Genomic DNA, 24,196 nt, shown 5'->3' on the forward strand with positions numbered 1-24,196 from the left:
GGAATAGGTACTTAAAGGAATGGACCGACATGTACCATGGGGGTGCCATAGGGGGTTTTTACACCCTTCGGGCTGTTTTCTCAAGAAGTATGGACTTGCCCCTGAAACAACTTTTACCATCGTAATTGAGGCAGCGAATGTAAGTTGCTTCAACAAAAATCAAAGTGATTTAATAGCAGGTCTTAAAGTGAACCTATCAAAATTTTTGTGTGTTAGGTGCCGGATGGAGTGTACAAATATAGTCCATGTTCGAACCTGATCTATATCTGGTAGATATTATGAGAATGTGTAACGTATGGACCAAATCAGTCACTCCAATCAAGAGTTATCGTGCGCACAATTTTTCCGAATATTTTTGAACTTTTGTGGGGTAGGTACCTGAAGGAGTGGACCGATATGGCTTATCTACAAACTTAAACTAAGTTTGGAAACAATATTACGAAGGACACATTTTGGCCGGAATCGGCATATCCGTTCGAGAATTATCTTGCGCTTCCACCCATAAACATGGTGTCATAGGGTTTGTTTTTCAACTTTCAGGCTATTTTTTCAGGATGTATGGACTTGCCCGTGAGGAAACTTGTACCTTCGTATAGGGGACAGTGAATACAAGATGCTACAACAAAAACCAAGGCGATTCGAAAGCAGGTCCTAAACTGAACTTTTCCGACATTTTGTGTGGGAGGTACTCGAAGGAGTTTACCGATTGAGTCCATATTGGAACCTCATCTAAGTCTGGTAGAAATTTCATAATATGCTAAGTATGGACTAAATCGGTTACTCCCTTCAAGAGTTATCGTACGCACAAATTTTCCGAACATTTTCGAACTTTTGTGGGGGAGGTACCGGAAGGAGTGGACCGATATAATTCATCTTTGAACTTGAACTAAGTTTGGACAAAATATTACGAAAGCCAAATTTTGGACCGAATCGGCAGATCCGTTCGAGAGTTATCTTGCGCTCCAACCACTACACATGGTGTGATTGGGTTTTTTGTAACTTTCAGGCTATTTTCTCAGGAAGTATGGACTTGCCCCTAATGAAACTTACAGCGTCGTATAGAGGACAGCGAATACAACTTGCGTAAACAAAAATCAAAGCGATTCGAGACCAGGTCCTAAACTGAACTTTTCCGAAATTTTGTGTGGGAGGTACCCGAAGGAGTGGACCGATTGAGTCCATATTGGAACCTCATCTAAGTTTGGTAGAAATTGCACGATGTGCAAAGTAAGGACCAAATCGGTTATTCCCTACAAGAGTTATCGTGCGCACAAATTTTGCGACAATTTTTTAACATTTGTGGGCGAGGTACCTGAAAGAGTGGACCTATATGGCCCATCTTTGAACTTAAATCGAATCTGGACAAAATATTTCGATACCCAAAATTTGAATCGAATCGATTGATCCGTACGAGAGTTATCGTGCGCACCAGCCTGCCAGACAGACAGACAGACAGACGGACGGACATTGCTAGATCTACTCAAAATTGTCTGAAACGGATATCGTACAAACATACTTGGGGTCTAAAACCATTATTTCGATGAGGCGCATTTTTGGTCGTATCAAAGTGTAAATACCCTCTTTAGCCTAAAGGCTGAGGGTATAATAAAAAATAGTTTCAAAATAAAATAAGAAAAAAAACCAAAAATTTGTATAGAAAAAATAAATTTTTGAAAAATATAAAAAGAGTTTTGGAATATAAGCAATTTTTTTTTTCTTTAAAGAAGATTATTTTGAAATAAATGAATTTGTTCATATTTTGCAAAATAGAATACATATATTACATGTTTATGATTCATTAAAAAAAGAAACCGGTATTTATTGCTTTATGAACTAGGTTCATAAAATACAAAAATCTGAACATTGGAAAATTTTTTTGAACACTATTCATATATTGAATGATTTATTTTTTTCTGTGTGGTTGTGTGTGCGCTACCACGACCACTTTTTTTATCTTATGTGTTGTATCTTGACCACGATGATGACCACGCCAAAACTACTGAACCTACTCACATTATTTTTCTAAAACTACTGAACATAATTTCAAGTACCAAAAGTTGGTCATTTTTGTATTCCATCTCAAATAATTAATAATAGGTATGTCTGGTTACCCTAAAATTTGTAACAATTTGTACCAAAAATACCTCGACTCCGACTCCAGACGAGTTTTTTTCACGACTCCGGCTCCGACTCCGACTCCGGGTCGACTCCGAGAGTAAAATCCTATACCACTAAAAATGAATAAAATTTGCACAAATTGTTAACTTTTTCCTATATTTTGGCCTATATAGCCTAATGTGTTAGTTTTTCCTTACATATTCATTAGAAAGGACATTCGTTCGAATACATTCGAACATATCAATATGGTTTCTGCCGGCTTATTATTACATTGAAAAATAGCAAAGTTAGAACGTTTTTGTCGGTTTTCCTTTTTTGCACGAGCATATTCTGGATGGAATTCTTCCGCGTGAGAAAAACGTTAAGCTTTCAAAATAAGTGAAAATGAAGGAGCAATTCAAATCATAAGGACAACATGCAAAACAATTATAGGCAATTCATGACCAATTTTCAAACTGGATGTAAGCCAACACTTTAGTGTGCTTAGCCTCAAAAGGAGACCCCCAGTTGTAAAGTTCAATAACAGTCATTTTTCTTGATTTTTTTCCGAGAATACTACGTAACTTTTTGGCAGTTTTGTTTTCTTCATCTGAAAGAGAAAAATATTACGAAGTTTTGAGGCCGGAACCCTGTTTTTACTAAAGCATTGTGGGGTGCCAACTTTAGCTCGACAACTAATAAACAAATTGTCATATATTTTTGTGGCCGATTTCGAGAAAAACACAGTTTATGCTGCAAACAAAATTAAATTAAATTGTTCCAATCCAACGCTCTGTTCCTGGCGGACAAATCCGTTTATTTGAATGTCTACATCTAAAGCCCTCATCGAGTATATAGAAAGAAAGGTTCCTCACTGAAAACATGACATCTAAAAATGATGAAACAATGTCTCCAAACTGAGATATAAAGCTATTTTCTCAATGATGGATGGGGGTCAATGAAATAATTCATTATGTCATAAGTCAGAAATTTCAGCTATGGGATCCTTTGGGGTTCTCAATTGGGGCTTTCATTCCGAAAAGGAATTTTTCCACCCCTAGATCTTGAATTCCATTTTGTGCCACAGGGTATTCAGTAAGATTTCCCATAGAGACCACACTGTCTTTAATAGAAGACAAGGATGATTTATCATAAAAAACTAGATGAGAATACCAATAGACCTTTGTGAGAAGAGCAGTAAAACTTCTGACGAAAGAGGTTACAGGTCCAATCTTAATTCGATTGTCATCGAGCATTACTTTTGTTTGCAAAAATTTAAAGAATCAATTGGATCAACAAAAGAATCAGAGGATAGTAAATATCCTGTTAATCGTCCCTTAACTTAGTATAATATACCGTTTGTATATATGTTTTCTTATACATTTCTTTTAAAATAAAAAATGATTTTTAAAAAAATGTTCTTGTTCCAAATTTTATGTTATACTTCTATAACGTGGAAAAAATTTTGCCCGGAGTCGGAGTCGATTTATTTTTTTCGACTCAGACTCCGACTCCAGTAAAATTGCTCGACTCCGACTCGTAGACTCCGCCTCCGACTCCGAAACCCTGATTTGTACTAATTGTTGCTGGAAGTCGTCTGTTAACACAATAGTCCAGCAGCGACTATATTTGCTAAACTTATAAGTAGATCGGCTTGCAAATTAATTTTGGAGACAACGTTGGTTGCGCCCCCGATCAAGAAAAACGATATTTTTACAAATTTCCTTAAATGGTGAGGATCAAGGTGCCACCAGCCTTGAAAAACTAAAACATATAAGTCTCAATAAGCGGGAGAATTCGACTTAATAATATTTTTTAACTTTTATAATTAGATCGCTTTAGGATCCGACAAAGTCAGTAAGAGAAAAAAAGGTTACAGACAAAATCTGTTGATAAATTTAAAATCCTCCTAGGTTTGACAATGGACCGAAGAAGTGAGGTAGAAAATACCTATTTTTGAATTGTCAAGCATAAAGTCCATAAAAAGTTGTCATTAAAACTAATTACGACGGGCCAGCAACGCGGATAAAAATGACTAAAAAATGACCCCCCTCCATTTAGGTCACCCTCCCAAGGTAAACATTCAAAACCCCGATTCACATGCCTGTCGCCTCCCTTACATAATCTAGACGATTTTTCCTCATTTTTTGTTGCTCCATGTAATTGTAACATTTAAACAATATGTTTCATTTCTAAATCGATTTAAAATCGATCAAATGCAAGCAACTACGTTTAAAAATACCACAATTTGCGTCAATTAAAAACAACGTACATACATACGTACGTACAAATCGTACATCATTGTTGTACATATGTTGTACGTGATGTCTGTTTAATAATTGCCATTCTAAACTCTCCGTGGTGTTTAATCTAAAGAATTTGTTACGTTTTTTTACGAATCACATATTAAAAGAATTGCAATAATTACGTACCTGCCTCCAGCTGATTGAGAATGTGCTGCAACGTGTTTCTTACGGAATTTTACCGAATACATTGGTGGGCTGCTTACATGCAATTTGATTAGGGAATTATTATTATAGTATCTGTGCAAAAGTTTGAATCATATTTGAAATTTGTAGTTTTTAAATAGATAATTTTGTGAAGCAAAAATAGAAATTACAAAGGGTTCACATGCATGAGATGTGAAAATGGAAGAGAAAAAGGGTGGCAATCAGTACTTAATGAATAGAGTATCTATTGCAAAACATGCCGGAATTATTAATTATTGTAAGGTGTTTAATAGAACAAATTAATTATTGGTTTTGTGAATGATAAGACATATTATTCGTGAGCGAATTGATGAGAATTTATTTATTTAATAACAGTTTAAATATTCTTACATTTCTGCAAATTAATTCAATTCCCCCATCTGAAGATTGTTAGTAATAAAATGAGATAGGAGTTTAAACACAATTTACTTCGATTGGTATTTTATATCGTATGGTGAAATAAAGAAATAAAATGAAATGAAAGAACATATTGTCTGCTACGCACGAAAAGGTCGTAAGTCGATTTTTAGAAATTTTTCACGAGGAAGAAAAAACATTCCAGCGCTTCCTGTATTAAATATTTTATTGTGGTAGTAAAACAATATTTTTCGCTTATTTATTCCACGAAAAGTCAATCACAAACAGGTTCCTTTGTATATTTCACCCTGCTTTAAAACTATTTTCGAATTTCCGTATATAATTTTAGCTATATGACATAATAGTAATTTTATGTCATTTTATATCAATTTGTGCATTCATTTATCTCTGTCTCCTTTTAATTTAGTACAAAATAAATTGCGAAAATATTTGACAAATTACTCAAACTAAACAAAATGACAAGAGACTACCGAATCCAACAGAGTTTGCAAACATTTTTTAAACTATTGTTTAGAATTTCGAGAGTGAAGTGAGGTCGTGAGTTGTCAGACGCTACTGAAGAGGTAACAACGACTATTCAATGTTTTCCGCGTGGGCATTTATCTCATATTAGGTTGTTGTATTTTTATTTGTTTTATATAAGTATGTAATTGCGAATTTGAGGTATCAAATGCCCATATATAATACACACATTGTTGTCATATTTTTTTATTTCTTCCACTAAAATCTACATTTAACATTATTGTAACAGTATTTATGTATGTCCTCCATTGGAGAACCATTAATAAAAACCTCTATTTCGTAGGCAGGCTTGCCACTACTTCTTTAGTAATGATTCACTCTAATAAAATAAAATTAAATAAAATATAAATTTCCAAAATACCAGAAAAATCACAATCATCTTAAAAATGCTACATCATCCCTCCTCCCCAGTAATTTTTTATTTTTCATTTAAAAACATTTTACATTATTATACTATGTAGTAAATAATGTGTGTTGACGTCCATCCCCAAACATTCTCGTTACGTACTTAAAAGTGAATTTTTCATTTATACTCGCTTCCGCTTTAGTTAATTTAGACAAATAATATCCATTTACAGTACTTAATTATTGTGATAATACCATCACATAACCTGAACAGAAAAAATGTTCTACATCTTTTCTCACATTGTTACAGGTATGACTTGTATAACACGATATTTGTAAAATCATACGCATATAGGAGGAATTATATTTGTAAAGTCGGTGCTTCAAACGACGATCAATGCGTATGAACCCGAAACAAAACAGCAATCGACTGCGTGGGTCTTCGAAGGCGAGCCAAATCCAACGAAATTTGTATCGTACTTGTGAGTTTCGCCGACTGCCACCAGCCCAGCATTGCCGACAGTCAAAAATCGTTTACATGTTCCAAAACTAGGTTTTGTTACCGTTTAATGCGATTTTTCGCTGATGGTTTTCTCAATGAGACACAAGCGTTTCCGACAATTTTGTATCGGAAATCGTCAAAAAAATCATCAAATCGTCAAAAATCGTCAACATGTTCCAATGCTTTTGCGTTGAAGTTTGCAAATGAAAAAATTATAAATTATCCACCAAGCTATGTGACCGGTTAAGCTGGTAGTTACTCTCCCACTTCAGGGATACCGAATGTGTGACTTCTCTTGGCATCACCTTAGAGATCGTCTATGTATTATACTGCATTGCCCAAAAAATCAATCTGACTATAAAGGTCAAACGGGAACCTTTGGAAATAATTACTAAAAAAATTCCATATTACATTGTATAACACTAGGTTATACTACCTGCTAAAATAACACTATGCAACACTGAAAATGCAAGCAACTTCTAGTATGAATTTTTTGAAAGTACATATTGAGACTACAAAAGCCCTAGTTGGGTTGGGACATGTGAGTTAAGCCCTTTTGGCACCGAGCGCCTCAATAGTAGTGTGACTTTTTTAACGCCAATTTCGGAAGTTCTGTGTTTTTGCCTTTGAGCGTTAATACACGCGGAGAAAAATATTTTTCGCTTTTTTTGGAACAACAATATCTATTATTGTTCCAACAATTCATTTGTTTTGTTAAAGCATTGCAATTGTAAACCTCAATTCCCCAATATAGTAAAAATTATTGACAATACCTATGGTAGGAACTATCATAATCTAGAGTTTTTACAAAAACTATTGTCAGCCCAGAAAACCTGTTACTGAATTTTTTGATTTGATCGTACATATATAATTCTCGTATACACTTTCCACATAACTTTGGTATAAATGCCATGTATAATATTATGAGCATTGACAAACACTACACATGTCCAGGTTTTGTCAGGTCTAACTAAAAAGACAACAAATTGAATGAAGAAACATAACTACTCCATTGCGCTCAACAAATATGAAAAGAAAAATCAAATTACGTCAAAAACACTTCTCAGATTGTAGTGTAACTCAACTATCAAAACACAAGAAGAATGAGAAAGAAGAAACAAATAACAACAAGAATCTCATGGTGTACATACACAAAAAAGAACAAAGATAAAATAAAAGAAAAAAACAAGTAAGAAAGTATCAGTCAGCTGTTCTGACGGAGATATACCCTCCGCCACTGACATGGCATAATAATACAGGTACAACCATGGCACAAAAATAGAGGTACAGCGACAAAAACAGCTGATATTCATACCAGTTGTCAAAATGCATTATTGTGAATAAAATCACATACAAAATGTAAACAAGCAATTCACAGTTATTCATTATTGTAAGCAAATTTGACGTTTTGTATGATTTGATGTAACATCATGGTGGAATAAGAAGGTGTTACATCAAATCATACCAAACGTCAAATTTGGCCAAAATAATGTTTTATTGTGAATTGCTTGTTTAAATTTTGTATGTGTTTTTATTCACAATAATGACTTTTGACAACTAGTGTGATAACCAGCTGTTTTTGCCGCTGTACCTGTATTATTGTGCCATGTGTAACACCTTCACATTCCACCATACCCCAAACAGTGGACCTATGTATATAGTCCATATTTTAACCTAATACATGACTGGATGAAATAATACGATGTGCAAAGTCTGTACCGATCAGAAACTCCCTGCGAGAATTATCTTGCAGATTTGTTATTTTGGTTGGTGCTGTCAGGGTTTCTTGGAGCTTTTAGGCCAATATCTCAGGAAGTATTGACTTGCGCAAGAAAAAATTGTACCGCAACAAGGACAACCTACCGAAAAAATTTCAAAACGATCCAAGGTGCTCTTAAGCTTCACTTTTTCCGAACAATATCATGTGCAAAGTTTGGACCAAATCGATTGATTCCTTCAGAGTTATCCTTCACACCATTTTACAGAAAAATTTTGTTGTCAGTTGGAGAGTTATCGTGCACACCAACCAGTCAGACGGACAGACAGACGAACGGACATGGCTAAATCGAATCCAAATTGTCTGAAACGAATTTCGTCCAAACATACTTGGAGTCTAAAACCGTTATTTCGATGAGGCACATTTTTGGTCGTATTAAAGTGTACATACCCCTAAAGGTTGAGGGTATACAAATCAAAGCGATTCGAGACCAGGTCTTAAACTGAACTAATCCAAAATTTTGTGTGGGACTTAAATGAAGAAATGGACCGATATGGCTCATCTCCAAACTTAAACTAAGTTTGGAGAAAATATTACGAAAGCCAAATATTGGCCCAAATCGATTGATCCGTTCGAGAGTAATCATGCGCTCTAGCCAAACAGACAACTAAATCAAATCCAAATTGTCTGAAACGGATTTCGTCCAAACATTCTTTGGGTCTAAAGCATATATCGTCTGCTCCGTCGGAAAAGGTCGTAAGTCCACTTTTTTTTTAAATCGCGTTTTTGTTACAGGATGATAGTACAAGTCAAAACTCGTCGTATGATACAAAGAAAATGGTAGTATGTCGTGTTTTTCTATATGTTTTGCCCTATTCGGAAAAGGTCGTAGGTCCAAAAAACGTACAAATTTGAGTACGTAAAGGTCGTAAGTCCACATGAAAATGTATACTTTAAAAGAATACTACAGCTAATGTAGTTCAGATATAATGTTTAACGTCATCCATGGTTGGGGTACAATGTAAAGAACTAACCTACACCTTTGGATGATAATCGGATGATATTTGGCGGAGCCTGTGGACCAAACGCGACGGAATTTTATCAAACAAAGTACAGGCATTGAAGCGGAATAAATAAACGAAGAATTCTGCCTTTACCACCATAATAAAATCTTTAATACAGAAAGCGCTGGAATGTTTTTTCTTCCTCCTGAAAAATTTATTGAGAGAGCCTTACGACCTTTTCCGACGGAGCAGACGATATACTCGTTAGACTGAGGGTATAATGAAACAACAGTCGTGTTCACCAATGTATTGTTTTGTTCTTGGTGTGGACTGTTTGCGTTGGACCAATCCAACACTTCTTTTGTCATCAGTGAAAACACTATTTTTATTAAAATTAGGGTTCACGAGATTAATGCACATTTTCTGAAGAGTTTTTTTTTTCAATTACTGAGGCTTACCTGTGTACAGATGTGTGTGTTTGCTTTTTTGTCTATTACGTTTACGAGCATTTAAGTCAAGTGTTTTTGTTCGCAACTAAAAACAATTGGGAATGCAACTCAGCTGTTTTTTGTGGATTTTAATTCGTTGCTTTGATGAGACAATGTCAAGTTTAAATAATTTTTTGTTGATTTTAATGAATTACACACAGATTTTTAAATAGAGAGTTGAGTTTGCCGGTGGGCGGTGAAATGTAATAACATACTTTTCGAACATTCAATTAACCAATTGTGGTGTTTATGGAGACCCAAATAAAAAATTGAAATGCCAACCCAAACCTTAATCTTTTAGGAAATGTGGTTAAATTTTTTAAAATACCCAAAAACCAGGTCCCAAAAGTAATCTAAGGGCCATTATTATATGTTTTCTTTTACTATTGGATGGATTTAAAAACGCAAAATAAATAAATTTGGAGGCATTAAAAATATAAGTTTCACGTTAGAAGTTAATGGCAAAAAGGTTCTCTTTGAAATTTAATCATCACTTAAGTTAACCGGAACGTTATAAATCTGTTCGTAAAATCCAAAAATTAACAAAAGAAGACTTGTAATAATAGGGGTAAATATCATTTCATACTAATACTAGAATTGGAATTTTTGAATTGTCACCAGTATATTTCGATCAAAAACGTACGAAATAAAAATAGTTCACATATTTTTTGGACATCTGACATCTAAAATGTCATATTCGGTCTAGTGGGCCGCACTAAAATAAATTTCTGTGCCCATAAACGATTTCGATATATTGCAAATGAAATGACGATCACTTTTTTACATTTTAAAATAATTCCTATTTCATTTCTCAGCTTCTCCTCCCAAACCTTCATCCAACCATGCTTAATATTTACAATTGTAAAATTTTTTCACTAAACAATAACAATGAAATTAAACAATTTTTTTTATAAAAAACGTAAATGAAAAGCATGTTTATAGGCGCCAGCACAAAAAAACCAACAATTGAACTACTACTACAGCTAAAAAACAAAGCAAAAAACGAAACTAACTACAACTACAAAAACCACAACTATCTGGCACTATTGTAAATTACATAGTTTTTAATTAAGAAACGTGTTATATAAAATGCTGTGGAAAAAACTGAAATAAAATAATCACTGGCTTGTTCAAAACGTCAGCAACATTAGAGCATCGTCATTGGATTCGATGGCAGTTCCGTGAAGAGTAAAATTTTTAGATTTTTTACAGTGTTTTATTTAACTTGCCTTGGTGTGTGTTTAGTTCAAATCTGGTAACTCATTTTTAACACGGTTGCAGTTGACCAATCGAACTAAAACTTTGCACACTTCTCAGATTTGGATGACAATACACGAATATGAAATCAAAACCAATATTGGTCCATTTTTACACTGATTTACAGTGTTTTATCTAATTTGCTTTTCAAATCTGGTAACTCATTTTTCACATAGTTGCAGTTTACCAATCGAACTTAAAATTTGCACACTTTTTAGATTTGGATGACAATACATGAATATGAAATCAAAACTAATATTGGTCCATTCTTACAGTGTTTTTACGGTGTCTAACTTGACCCCCTTTTCAAATCTGGTAACTGATTTTTAGCACGGTTGCAGTTGACCAATCGAACTAAAACTTTGCACACTTTTCAGATTTAGATGACAATACATGAATATGAAACCAAAACAAATATGGGTCAATTGTTTCCTATAGCCCCCATATAACGGTACCACCCGATTTCCGGTATTTTGCTTTTCAAATCTGGTAACTCGTTTTTCACGCAGTTGCAGGTGACCAATCGTACTTAAACTTTGCACACTTTTCAGATTTGGATGACAATACATGAATATGCAATCAAAACTAATATTGGTCCATTCTTACAGTGCTTTTACGGTGTCTAACTTGACCCCCTTTTAAAATCTGGTAACTGATTTTTAGCACGGTTGCAGTTGACCAATCGAACTAACACTTTGCACATTTTTCAGATTTAGATGACAATACATGAATATGAAACCAAAACCAATATGGGTCCATTTTTTCCTATAGCCTCCATATAACGATACCACCCGACTTCTGGTATTTTGAGGATGTTGTCTTCATTTTTAGCCCGAATTTGCTGTAACTTGGCATTTGGAGTTCTCAATAGTCCAGGAACTTCCCCAGTAAAAATTGTGGACGTAGGTCAAGGTTTAATATAGCATCCATTTAACTGTACCACCCAATTTCAAGCATTTTAATCTACATTTTCTGCTCAAATGGACTGTAATTCGGCATTTGGGGATCGCAGTGGTCAAAAAATTTATTTACTAAAAAGTTAAAAATAAAAAATAATTTAAAAAAATTAAGTTTCTGTGTTTTATTTAGAAATGCACTTAAAACTAAAAAATAATTTGTCGCTTAGCCTCAATAAATATATTCTTTCTCATGATAGAATCTCTCAAATAAAACGCTTGCCGTTTAATTTTGCCACCATTCATAATTTAAATGCAAGCGTTTTATTTGAGAGATTCTATCATGAGAAAGAATATATATATTGAGGCTAAGCGACAAATTATTTTTTAGTTTTAAGTGCATTTCTAAATAAAACACAGAAACTTAATTTTTTAAATTATTTTTTTTTTTTATTATGCAGGAATTTTTTTTATTTTTTTCATAGTTGTTTATGAATTTGCTGCAAAGTTGCAAAGAGTTTTTTGGTTATTTGTTAGGACAGGTAAGGTTTTGAATGAAAAAATGCAATAAAAGAGTTATAATTAAAAACAATGGGTTGGATTTTTTATTGTTCACTTTAATTAGTATTAGGAGGAAATATTTTCCAAAGGAAAGTGCTTAGCTAATGGAATAAATGAGGGCAATTTTAGAACAAGGGAGAGAGATACATACATATATTCATGAAATAAATTATTAAATTAAATTTATTTTCATTATTGTACCTAAAAAAACTTTATTTTTATGCATACGGACTTGTTTAGAAACATATATAAATAAATATCTAACGACTATAATTTGCAACAACTACTAATAAACTTATTTAAAAATGTTTACAGCCACAAAGAAATTCACTTTATTTTGTAATGAATTAATGCCTTTAATAAATACCTATACAGACCACAATATTTAATGAAATACACAAACATCGTTTTAAATTAAATTATTAAATAATATTTCTGTTATTAAATACAAATACAGTTTAACACCTGTTCGTTCAATTGATAGCATTTTAGACGCAATCAATAGGCAACAAAAAAAGTATTGCTAACTTTCTTAAATACGATTATTACATTATGGTAATTTATCTGTAACTAAGTGCTTTCTGCGAATATTTCTATCGCCTCCAACTGTTCACAAATCTAATAGCTGAAACAATGTTGCGAAGGCAGCAATACAATGAAGTAGCACTTTTATGTGGTTGACTTAACCTCGTCAAAATACATCCAAAACCAACATGATTTAAAATTTTTTTAAACAAAAAATATATATATGGTAAAAACCAAATTTCCTTTAAAATTCCATTTGAAAAAATTAAAAAAAATGCGTGCACATCTTCGATTTTTGGTATAGAGGTAAGGGAACAATTCTGGTTTCAAATCTGTTCGCGTTCACAAAATTGGCCGATGCGCGAAATTTATAGCGGTTTTTATTCTCTTATAAAGAAAAAATATTTCAAAATTTATTATTTGTTGTATTGAGAAAATGTATGCATATATATGCATAGCAGCATTTCACATCCATCCGTACATGCACCATAATTTCTAAAATTTGTTTTTAATTGATCGGAAAATAAAAAAATAAACTAATCTGGGAACAAATCTAAATTATACTACCTCAGAGTCCGTATAAACTTCTAAAAAATAAATTAAAAATACGTACAGAATCTAGACAACGCTTAAAGAATATGAAACCAAAATTATAAACATTGGCCTTATAAATTTCATATTATAGCAATAACAAAAGAGAAAAAACTTATTGTTAAAATATTCTTCCAAATATTTTCTTTTTCGCTAAAATCCCATACAATAATTAATTTATACTGCTAAAACTTCATCAAGAAATATGGTTTACCATCGCGAGAGCGCATCCCATTTTGGATACAGGGAATGAATCTCTTTCAATATCTATGCATATTTAGATATCTCACTCTGCGGTCAACGTGTGCATCACACAATGCCAAAAACCTTAAAGTGAGTAAAAGTTGCGCAATGTGCATACGATGTTCATGCGCATCGGGTTTCATTAGCGCTCATCAAAAATACGTCAATATATACCTATTTCAAATAGATTCTTCAAGAAACGCGGATGTGCCTCCATATTCTATTTTGCGTAAAAGACCCATAGTATCTCCGTAATTTATAAAGGATTCAATTTTAGTGGATTGATTAGATCGAAATCCACGCGGGGTTCAAAGGAAATTTAATGACACTTCTAAATTTTAACCGCAAAAAATAGGTTTCTTAAGAAAATTCACGCATCAAATTATGACCTTTAGACTCAAATTACTAGGATACTGTAAGGAGCACACTCATGAGATATACATTAAACGAAGTAAAATCACGAGTTCTATAATCCTATTACGAGTTTTGAATATTATCTTGTTGCGCGTCCGGATTATTAAAAAATTAAAAAACCGCGAAATTCCGGCTTCAAACTGTCAGCATCAATTTTATGTGGATTCAGGGGATATATCGAAAAATCATGCACTAGTATCATATTGCCCATGGAGTATTCTGTCACTCTTTCTTTGGTATAGGTCTATAAAATGTATGGTTAAACCAAAAATCGGAAGGGAACATACAAAAACTTGTTGGCTTCAACCCATTTTTCTACATTGATGCTAACACAGCTTCCACGTAAATTAATTTTAATGGCCGACAGCATGAGATCCTTCCTAAAACACTTTATTTTAAAGAATTTCAGTCATACTATATAGAATATGTTAACACTTCGCGAATTCTGAAAGGGTGAAACTAGGATTCATCGATTGTAAAACATTTTTGGTTTTTACCATATGTCAGTCAATTTACGGAAAATTGTTGTCGTTTGAAATACCGTTTGCACTCGGCGATTGCGCTAAATATAAAATATGAGAGAAGTCTTCTCTTTCAAGGTGAACAAACTCGTGTAGTAAAAATATTCCTTATGTTGTTGATATAGGGTACAGTACGCCTATTCCATTCTTGTCGTTTTCCAATATCCTATACAAAAACATGGACCTATGCTGTCGACTTACAAATAGTTCGGTCGAAATTTGTAGCTAAAATCTTCAAAATATTGACAAACGGCAAATTACAGGTAGTTCGGTCGCAAAATATAGCTACAATCCTCGAAATAACGTTATATGGGGGCTATTCCAAAACGTAGACCTCTGTTCACAGTTTTTGAATGTGGTATTTTGTTATCACTAGGAACTACAACTGTCAAATTACAGGTAGTTCGGTGAAAATTTTTAGCTAAAATCCTCAAAATACCAAAAATCTGGAGGTACCGTTATATGGGGGCTACACCAAAACATGGACCTATGTTGACAGTTTAAGGTGGAGATGTTTTGTGATTACTAGGAACCTCAACTGTCAAATTACAGGTAGTTTGGTCAAAAATTGTAGCTAAAATCTTCAAAATACCGAAAATCGGGAGGAACCGTTATATGAGGGCTATACCAAAAAGAGGTCCGATATAGCCCATCTTCGAACTTGACCTGCCTATGGAAAAAAAGACACTCGGGTGCAAAAATATAGCGCTCTAGCTCAATTATTGCGAAAGCTATAGTGATTACAACGGACGGGCAGACGGACATAGCTAGATCGTCTTAGAATTTTATACTGATCAAGAATATATATATATATATACTTTATATGGTCGCAAATGATTAGTTCTATATGTTACAAACAAAAAAACTAACTTAATATACCCTCCATACTATGGTGGAGGGTATAAAAAATGTATGTAATTTCTTTCTTGGTCTTAACTTCTGTCTAACCACCTACCACTAACTACAAATTGGTTGAAAAGTCATCTATGATCAACCAGATTGAAAACTAAAAAATGGACAACTTACTAACTCTGCATTACTTTTCAACTAGTTATCAACCAGTTTGAAAATAGTCAGTTACAATGCAATTATTCTACAACCAACTATAAATTAGTTGAAAAGTCATGTAGAGATCAACCAGTTGAACACGTTGAATGTTCAATAGTGTGTTTTCGACGCACATAATTCTCACATACACTTTCGTAATTATTTCGATATAAATGCAACATACAATTATACAAGCTAGTTTTGATAGACTCGACATACCAAAGGTGGAACAACAAGGAGTCATAGTGGAAACAACTGGTGTCAAAATAAAAAGTCAAAGACAAAAGCAAAAGAGAAAAATAAAAGAAATCAAAAATAAATAAAATATAAATAAGAAATGTTTTTCACTCTCTTTAAGACAAACAAAAAATCATTTTTAAACTGACTATAAAAAGTAAAAAAATAGTTCGATATAAATTAGTTAAAAATAGTTGGTGTATAACTAGTTAAAAGTAATGCAGAGAAGGACAATTGTCCACTCCCTATCTAATCCCCATGTTAAATATTTAGTTGGCGTAATGAAAAATAATCAAAAATAACCACTTGTGGTCATTTCTAAACTAGTTATAAACTACTTTTAAACTAATTTTATTCCCTGCAGGGGTGGTATTCAAAAAATATACATATAACCAGGTTCGTATCCGGTCTCTATGGTTAATATGCAATTAGGAGTATTATCTGGCAGCCTTAATATACATACGTTTGATAAAATACCTACATCTTCAAAGTAGTTGCTACTCCATACTTGGGCACCATAACTCTGTATGGAACGACATACTGCCAAGAACATTTTCCACTTTGCGCTCAAAGAAATGTTAGGCTTTCCGATCAAAATTTTCCACGTGACATTAAGACAAGATTTATCAGATTGATTTTTGATCATTAAGAGTTTTGTGAAGAACAGTTTGGGAGTTAATATTTTTCCGAGATATTTATACTCATTTACTATTCGAAGGGTTTCTCCTTTATATATCCATTTGTTGCTTGTTGATATTCTGCCTCCTTTTCTGAAAATCATTATCTCAGATTTAGCTTTGTTGACTTCCATACCCAATTTGTCACATATACCTCTAAAATATTTATCATATTTTGTAGTACAAGTGGATCATCTGCAAGGATTACGATGTCATCCGCATACATTAATATTCTGATATTCATGTCATCTATGTATATATGAATGATAAAACGACGGATTATTCTCTATGGAAATCGATGAAAAACCTAAGAAGACCAACATCACTAGTCTCTCCATTACATATGTCAGATGGCACTTGGGCTAAATCCAATATTCAAAAAACCGAATTATTCTCCACCCATCTTGCTAAAATATTTCCCACGATATAAATGTAAATTATGTCAATGATGTCGCCATTCAACAAGTAACACCACATGAAGTTAAGACACTGTCCAAGCTATATGAAAAACTACTTCTGGCTCGCCTTAAACCCCTAATCGATAGCAACAATATACTACCTAGCCATTCTCATTCCACAATTGATCAAGTGCTCGGATAACTAATATTATTGAAAAAGCCCTAGAGGAAAAACATGTCTGCTCAGCCGTAATTTTGGACGGGTCACAAGCGTTCGATAAAGTATGCCACGAAAGTCTACTGAAAAAAACATGAATCATTGTTGCCTAGAAATTATTGCAAACTACTAAAGTCGTATCTAAAAAATTGCTTGTTCCGCGTCAAATACGAAAATGAGTATTCTCAACTACAGGAAATTCAAGCAGGAGTCCCACAAGGAAGTATCTTAGGCCAAATGTTATATCTCTTAGTCCCGTTCCACACTAGAGTGATTTCATTGAAAAAATTGCACGAAATTATGCGTCTCTAGATCGACTTCCATAGTAGAGTAAAATCATAAAATTGCTGTAGTGGGGAATTCGATTTAAGAACGCCTAATTTCATGAAATTTTTTAATGAAATTCACGTTAGTGTGGACCGGGACTTATATACAAATGATGTTCCGGAATATGCACAAACGACTATGGCCACATTTGCTGACGATACGACAATCTTATCAGTAGGCAGAACAGAATATGAAGCCAAACAGAAATTGCAAAGTGCTGTTAATTCTTTAGTAGAATGGACTAAAATATGGCGTATCAATTTGAATAGTTCCAAATCAATACACGTGGACTTAACTAACAAATCTACCACAAACAGCCCAATATTTATTGACCACGTTCAAATTCCTCATGAAAATTCGGAATGACACTCGATGGAAAGCTTCGTTGGAGTGAGCATGTTAAAATAAAATTAACGGAATTACAACTCAAATGGAAAAAACTAAATTGGCTAATAGGCAGGAAATCCAAACCTTCAACGGCAAACAAAATAATGATATATGTATAATCAATCTTTGAAACCGATATGGACGTATGGCGCTCAATTATGGGGGTGCACAAGTGAAAAACATAAAAATATGATCCAACGATTTCAAAATAAAGTGCTAAGATGCATTGTAAACGCACCATGGTGTGTCCGTACACAAGATTTACATCGGGATCTTGGGATAAAAACTATAAAAGAAGAAATAGAAAATATAGCAATAAAACATAACATCCGATTAAGAGGCCATGCTAACACAGAAGCATCAACCTTAGCTGATCAGATTGGTTCGGACCGAAGACTTAAGAGAAGGAAGCCATTGGACCTAGTTAGAAGTTCTATGTAACCAGAATATTTATGATGTAAATTTTATATACAAACACATAAAAAAACATATTATGTATTGTTTAAATTTGTTTTAAATTGCTTGTTAGTTAAATGTAACTACATAGTTGCATTAAATAAATAAAAATAAAAAAATCTATGTATAAGCCTTGATGGTGGCGCATCATGCAAATCATTTAGATATAAGGCGAATAAAGTTGTAGATAGTAAACATCGAAGCATTAAACCAGATTTTGTCTCAAAAAAAAAAATGAGAGAGATTCATATCTGTATTGACTTTATTTTTTTCTGTTATGATAGACAAATACAGTTTAACACCTGTTCGTTCAACTGATATAATTTGAGATGCAATCAATAGGCAACAAAGTATTGATACCTTTATTAAATACAATTATTATATTATGGTAATTTATCTGTAACTAAATTCTTTCTGGGAATATTTCTATCGCCTCCAACTGTTCACAAATCTAATAGCTGAAACAATGTTGCGAAGGCAGCAATACAATGAAATAGCACTTTTGTGTGGTTGACTTAAGCAAGTCAAAATACATTCAAAGCTAACATTATTTAAAAATTGTTATTTTTTAAAAACAAAAAATATATATGAATGATTAATTTACTTAATTGGAATTGCTTAGTTAGAGTGAGTTCCCATTAAAAAGATGAAACAAAATCGGTAACGATAGAATTTGTTCTAAATTTGCATCTATGACTTCCCATCCTTCTGTTATCTGAAGACCTTTAAAAAAATCTTCAACTAATAGCTGATCTCTAAAAGGCTCTTCATATCATTGAGAACATTCTTATTTTCATAGAGAATCTCCAATAGGTATAATATGTCTCTCTCCTGGAAGAAGATCTTCCAAATTTGTTCTGTCCAAAGAAGACTTTAGAAATTGGTCTAACACTAGAATACATCTGAAAATTTGTCATCCTAGAAGACCTATACTGTCCATAGAGCATCTCTAATAGGCATTCAAAACATAAAAGGTATTCTGTCTATAGGTGACCATAGAAAGGTTTTCTGTTCTCGAAGACCTCTTCTGTCCAGAGACCTTAACAAGCTATTTTGTACAATGAAGTCCTCTAGAAGGTCTAGAAGGTCCTTTGTCCATTAAAAAACTCTTAGAGGTCCTTGATACAAAAAAAAAAAAAACGTTTTCAGTGCATAAAAGATCTCTAAAAGGTTTCCTTTTCATAGAACAGATATGTCTACAGGAGACCTTTAAAAGGTATTTATTTGGTCGATCACAAAAGAGGCTCTGAGAGATCTTCTGTATACATATGACATGATTTTTCTCTCAAACTCCCATAGTGTTTGTAAAGTGTTATTTTTGTTTGACAAGTTGTAGCTTTGTTTTTAAACTGCTTACCTAAGCCAAAGTAGCTTCTGTTGGCCAATACTTTTCTGAACTTCTATTTGACTGATCTTACCACCACGTAAGGAATATGCAAATATGCTCCGGTAAATCTATGGCCACTAAGTTCACCACGTGGACTACGCGGGTGAGCACTGAGCTAAATATCATGGTCGATAGGGGCAGGCTTCCGACTACTAACTACCCCAAGATTTTAGGGGCGAAATTCGACATCATGTTCACATCGTGCGTGCATGCAACAGCTATCTGCGACGAGCCAGTAGCACTTGGAGTGCAGACAAAGAAACCTTGTTCACCACATATAAAACCATAGATAAGTCTGCAAAGCGATTGAGCAATATTCAAACCTGTCGGAAAGCCGGCCTGAGAACTACAACAGGTTGCCTCCTCATGTCTTCGGTGGACGATATACATGAGGAGATGAAGATTCTTCCAGTACAGCAACACAATGTCATGCTCTTGTTGCAGTACTTACTCAGGTGCAAAGAACGACCTCCCATCCCCGGTGACATGTCAGGAGGGATCTTCATGATCTAGAGACCATGACCATTGTGGGTTATGTCAAGTTGGCGTTAAAATTCATTTAAAGGACCGTTTGCCCATGCAAAATCCTCTGAAGTCCAAAGAATTTTTCAGTTCCATCAACTTCGTTATTTTTGTACTTTTTTAATTGCTGTATTAATTTCCTTCCGTTGTTTACTCTTTTATAGTTTTAAAAAATGGTCGCCACACATGAGCCGTCAAAGGCTCAGGACCAGATCTGTACAACTGAGACGACAAAACCCCCGCTAACATGGCGAGAAAAAATGCAAAAAGTCATCAAACACATAACGGTGGAACCCATTGTGGCAGCCTACATTATGCCAAGTGTTTTATCGAATTTGGCAACACAAAATTTGAATTTGGAGAAGGCGTGTCGAGTCAACATGAACTATGGCGATGATGTCTGCGATGCACTGACAAGGAGAGAAACAGCTAATTATACCATGTAAGTAAAGACTTAAGATCCATCATTTCGTTCAAATCTAACAAAATTCCCCATCATCGCTACAGGGAAGAAGAAACCATTCAAAAAATGGTTGCTCACATGGTGGCCTGGAAAACTGTGATACAATCCCTGTTCCCGTGTTTACTGATTTTATTTTGGGGTTCATGGAGTGATCGTCATCATCGTCGGAAACCCTGTATTCTTATACCAATTGTGGGCGAGTTTTTGGGTACAGTGGGTCTGATATTGTGTGTTTACTTTAAGGATACACCAATGGAAGTGGCCGGCTTGACAGAGGCCATATTTCCCTCGCTGAGTGGAGGTTGGTTTGTCATGCTAATGGGTGTGTTCAGTTATATTGCTGATATTACCACGGAAGAGGAACGTACGCTGAGAATTGGTATATTGAATGTGTGCTTCTCGGTGGGTGTGCCCATTGGAACGGCCCTGAGTGGGGTGTTGTTGAAGTAAGTCATAAAAATTTTAATGAAATAAAAAGATCAATAATAATTTCCTTTTTTCTTCCAGAAAAATTGGCTTCTATGGTGTCTTCTCGATCTCGGCTAGTTTATATGTTGTCTCTTTGGTCTATGGTTTCTTCTTTTTGCCTGAACCCCGCCCACGTTGCATACAACCAGAAGATAAACATAAACCCAGAAATCTCTTGGCCGATTTCTTTGATAAGGAGCATGTGGTGGAGACATTCCGTGTAGCCTTTAAGAAGGGTGAAAATAAACGGCGGGCCCGTGTTATTTTACTCATGATTGTGGTGATGGTTGTCATTGGTCCCATTTATGGTGAGTTGTTGAGTGGTGCCGTATTTTGCTTCCTCCGTTAATTTCGATTTTTTTGTTTGCCGCTCTTTAGGTGAAATGAATGTCATGTACCTGTTTACTCGCTATCGCTTCAATTGGAATGAAGTTGATTTCAGTGTCTTCAATACTTTTGCTGTTGTTACCGGCTTAGTAGGTAAGCTTTTTAAGACTATGCCCCCAATATTCGCTAAAAATCGGTCAAATATGTATCGAAAGATGTTTCTAAGAATCTTCTCTTAAACATCACCGCCTCTCCGGTGCTTTTAGCTGTCATTGGGACTGAACAGATAGGTAGTCTCTTAAACTATGGATCCCTTCGATACCGACGATTTATCCCTTTAAAGACTTGTTTGGTGCAAAAGGATTTTGTGGCTTTCTTCGAGAGTCTCTTAATTACTCCAACAGCAGACTGCGTACCCACCCGGTTCCTCGCGACATTGATATCATTATTAGTCTCAATAGGGGACCCCATAAAAGGTGATATCAAATTGCTATGTTACATCGTCATTAGTGACAAGTTTATGTGAGTCTACCCACAATCATTGGGGGTTATCATGAATGAAATTTCCCCATGAGTTTTGGTTTTCCGCTGTTGCAACTTAAGGGAGAAAGTAAAAAAATTCACGGGGAATTGCCGTTCATAATAACATTTGAAAACATTGACTCGCACGATGCCACAAATAGATATTTCTTTGGGTTGCCGTTTTTATAGCCTCAGCCTTTAGGCTAAAGAGGGTATATACACTTTGATACAAACAAAAATGTGTCTCATGGAAATAATGGGTTTAGACCCCAATTATGTTTGGACGAAATATGATTCAGACAATTTGGAATCGATTGTGCAATATCCGTCCGTCTGTCTATCTAGCTGCCTGGTGCGCACGATAACTCTTGAACGAATGAAAAGATCACGTCCAAATGCTGGCATTCGTTATATTTTGTTTAAGTTCGATGGGCCATATCAGTCCACTCCTACCCGTACCCCCACAAAAGTTTAAAAATGTTCTCAAAAATGGTGCGCACGATCACTCTGGAAGGGAGAAACCGAATTGGTCATAACTTTGTGTGTGGCAATATTATTTTTAGGCATAGATCGAGATATGAACCATATCGGTCCACTGCTTCCAAACTAGTTTGGGAGGACAAGTTCGAATCCTCTCAGATAGTTTTGAAATGTGTTTCAGCAGATTGTCCCAATTTTTCGGGGGCAAGTTCATACTTCCTGAGATGATGGCCTAAACGCTCCAAGAAAACTTGACGGCACCAACTAAAATGGCAAAGATAACTCTCGCATGGAGTTTCTGATTAGTCCAAACTTTACACATCGTATTATTTCATCTAGTGATGTATCACGTTTGAATATGGACCATATGGACATTTCGGAAAATTGCAGATTAGCAGCTCATCTCGGATCGTTTGAAATTTTTTCCAAAATGTTGGCAATATGCGGCCCTAGTTAAAACCGTACAATTTTTTGTTCGGGGCCAAATCCATAATTCCTGAAAAACACTTAAAAAACCCTGACCCGACTTGCTCTCTACCATTAGGTTACTATTTTCGCAACCGTGTTCTCCCATCACACGACTTGTTCTGGTGCAGATGGCGTGCAGCACTCTTGTACTGATGTGCTGCTTAGGGAACCCATATTGATGATCGTCAATTGGATAGCTATTTCTGATACTAGCTACGGTATGTACGATTCACCGTTGCTGGTACCCTTACCAGTTGTGGAATTCTGTAACTTATTTTTTGGGTTACCGACTAAAAACGTTAAAATTGAAACGCAAAATTATGAATAAAAAGTATCAATAAAAGTTGACAACACTGTTGATATCGGTAGGACATAGCGACAACTTTAATTTGGTTGTTAACTTACCGAAAATTGTAGCTAATTACCGAAGTTATAAATTTACCGATTTTTGTCGGTAACTCGAAAAATGAGTTACAGAATTCCACTACTGGCTTCAATAGCGGGACAACCCAGCCTATTTTCTAGACTTTGGGCACGATACGGGTGGCTAGCGACAGGTTGAGAACTTTCGTAATATATTCAACTCCCGGATCTTTCAGTTTCAGTCCGCATTACCATGAAGATTCCATCAGTTTCCAACGCTTTGGAGGATTTCGCGTTCCTGATGACATTCGCAACATCATGCATTGTAAATTGTGGTGGTTCATCCTTGGCAGGAAGAGGTCTAATGCGACGTAGTACTCATATCTTCGCCCTTCCACTATCTAGGTGCTCGATAAATTGTCGATTGAATGTCACTGAGGTCCTATCTTCTCTTTCTAGGGTTCGAGAGTGACTTAACTGTTGCCCACAATTCACTAATTCCGACTCAAATTCTACAACTCTTCATATAATTTAACCACTTGTTCCGCAATGACCACCGAACAACCTGTTGACTTCCAGCGTCACCAAACTGTTGACTTCCCCCTGACTCCGGGGTCACTGGGGTTGGCACGACGAAACTCATCACGCTCATTTGTTAGTTCTGTCGCTTCTGTTCAGAATTTTGGTCTCATTTCGGTTATTCGACCAGCAGTTATAAAGCGAGCGGTACATTCTTTATGCTTCCCGAACATCAGAAGGGTTGGACAGATCTCTGAGGCGTTGATTAGTGAACTCTCTGAAACTACGCCAATCAGCTTTCCAATGATTTATGAAATTTTGACGTCCAGAGCTGATGACGTCGGGTCATCGGACCCAAGATAAACGATGGGTTGCCAGGTG

At 34.9% G+C, this 24,196-nt stretch overlaps 1 protein-coding gene across 1 annotated transcript in view; it reads left to right on the top strand.

The window, feature by feature from the left end:
* LOC141397730 (probable peptidoglycan muropeptide transporter SLC46) overlaps nucleotides 1-24,196 on the top strand; it is a 51,036-nt gene that overhangs the window by 23,116 nt on the left and 3,724 nt on the right. Inside the window, exons 2-5 of the mRNA XM_073974381.1 lie at nucleotides 20,370-20,647; nucleotides 20,713-21,114; nucleotides 21,176-21,444; nucleotides 21,515-21,616. Coding sequence (XP_073830482.1) covers nucleotides 20,379-20,647; nucleotides 20,713-21,114; nucleotides 21,176-21,444; nucleotides 21,515-21,616 — 1,042 coding nt within the window. The 5' untranslated portion in view covers nucleotides 20,370-20,378. The remainder of the gene's footprint in view (nucleotides 1-20,369; nucleotides 20,648-20,712; nucleotides 21,115-21,175; nucleotides 21,445-21,514; nucleotides 21,617-24,196) is intronic.

The sequence above is a fragment of the Musca autumnalis genome, unplaced genomic scaffold (genome assembly GCF_047663935.1).
Source record: "Musca autumnalis isolate F117 unplaced genomic scaffold, ASM4766393v1 scaffold_3, whole genome shotgun sequence".
Classification (NCBI taxonomy): domain Eukaryota; kingdom Metazoa; phylum Arthropoda; class Insecta; order Diptera; family Muscidae; genus Musca; species Musca autumnalis.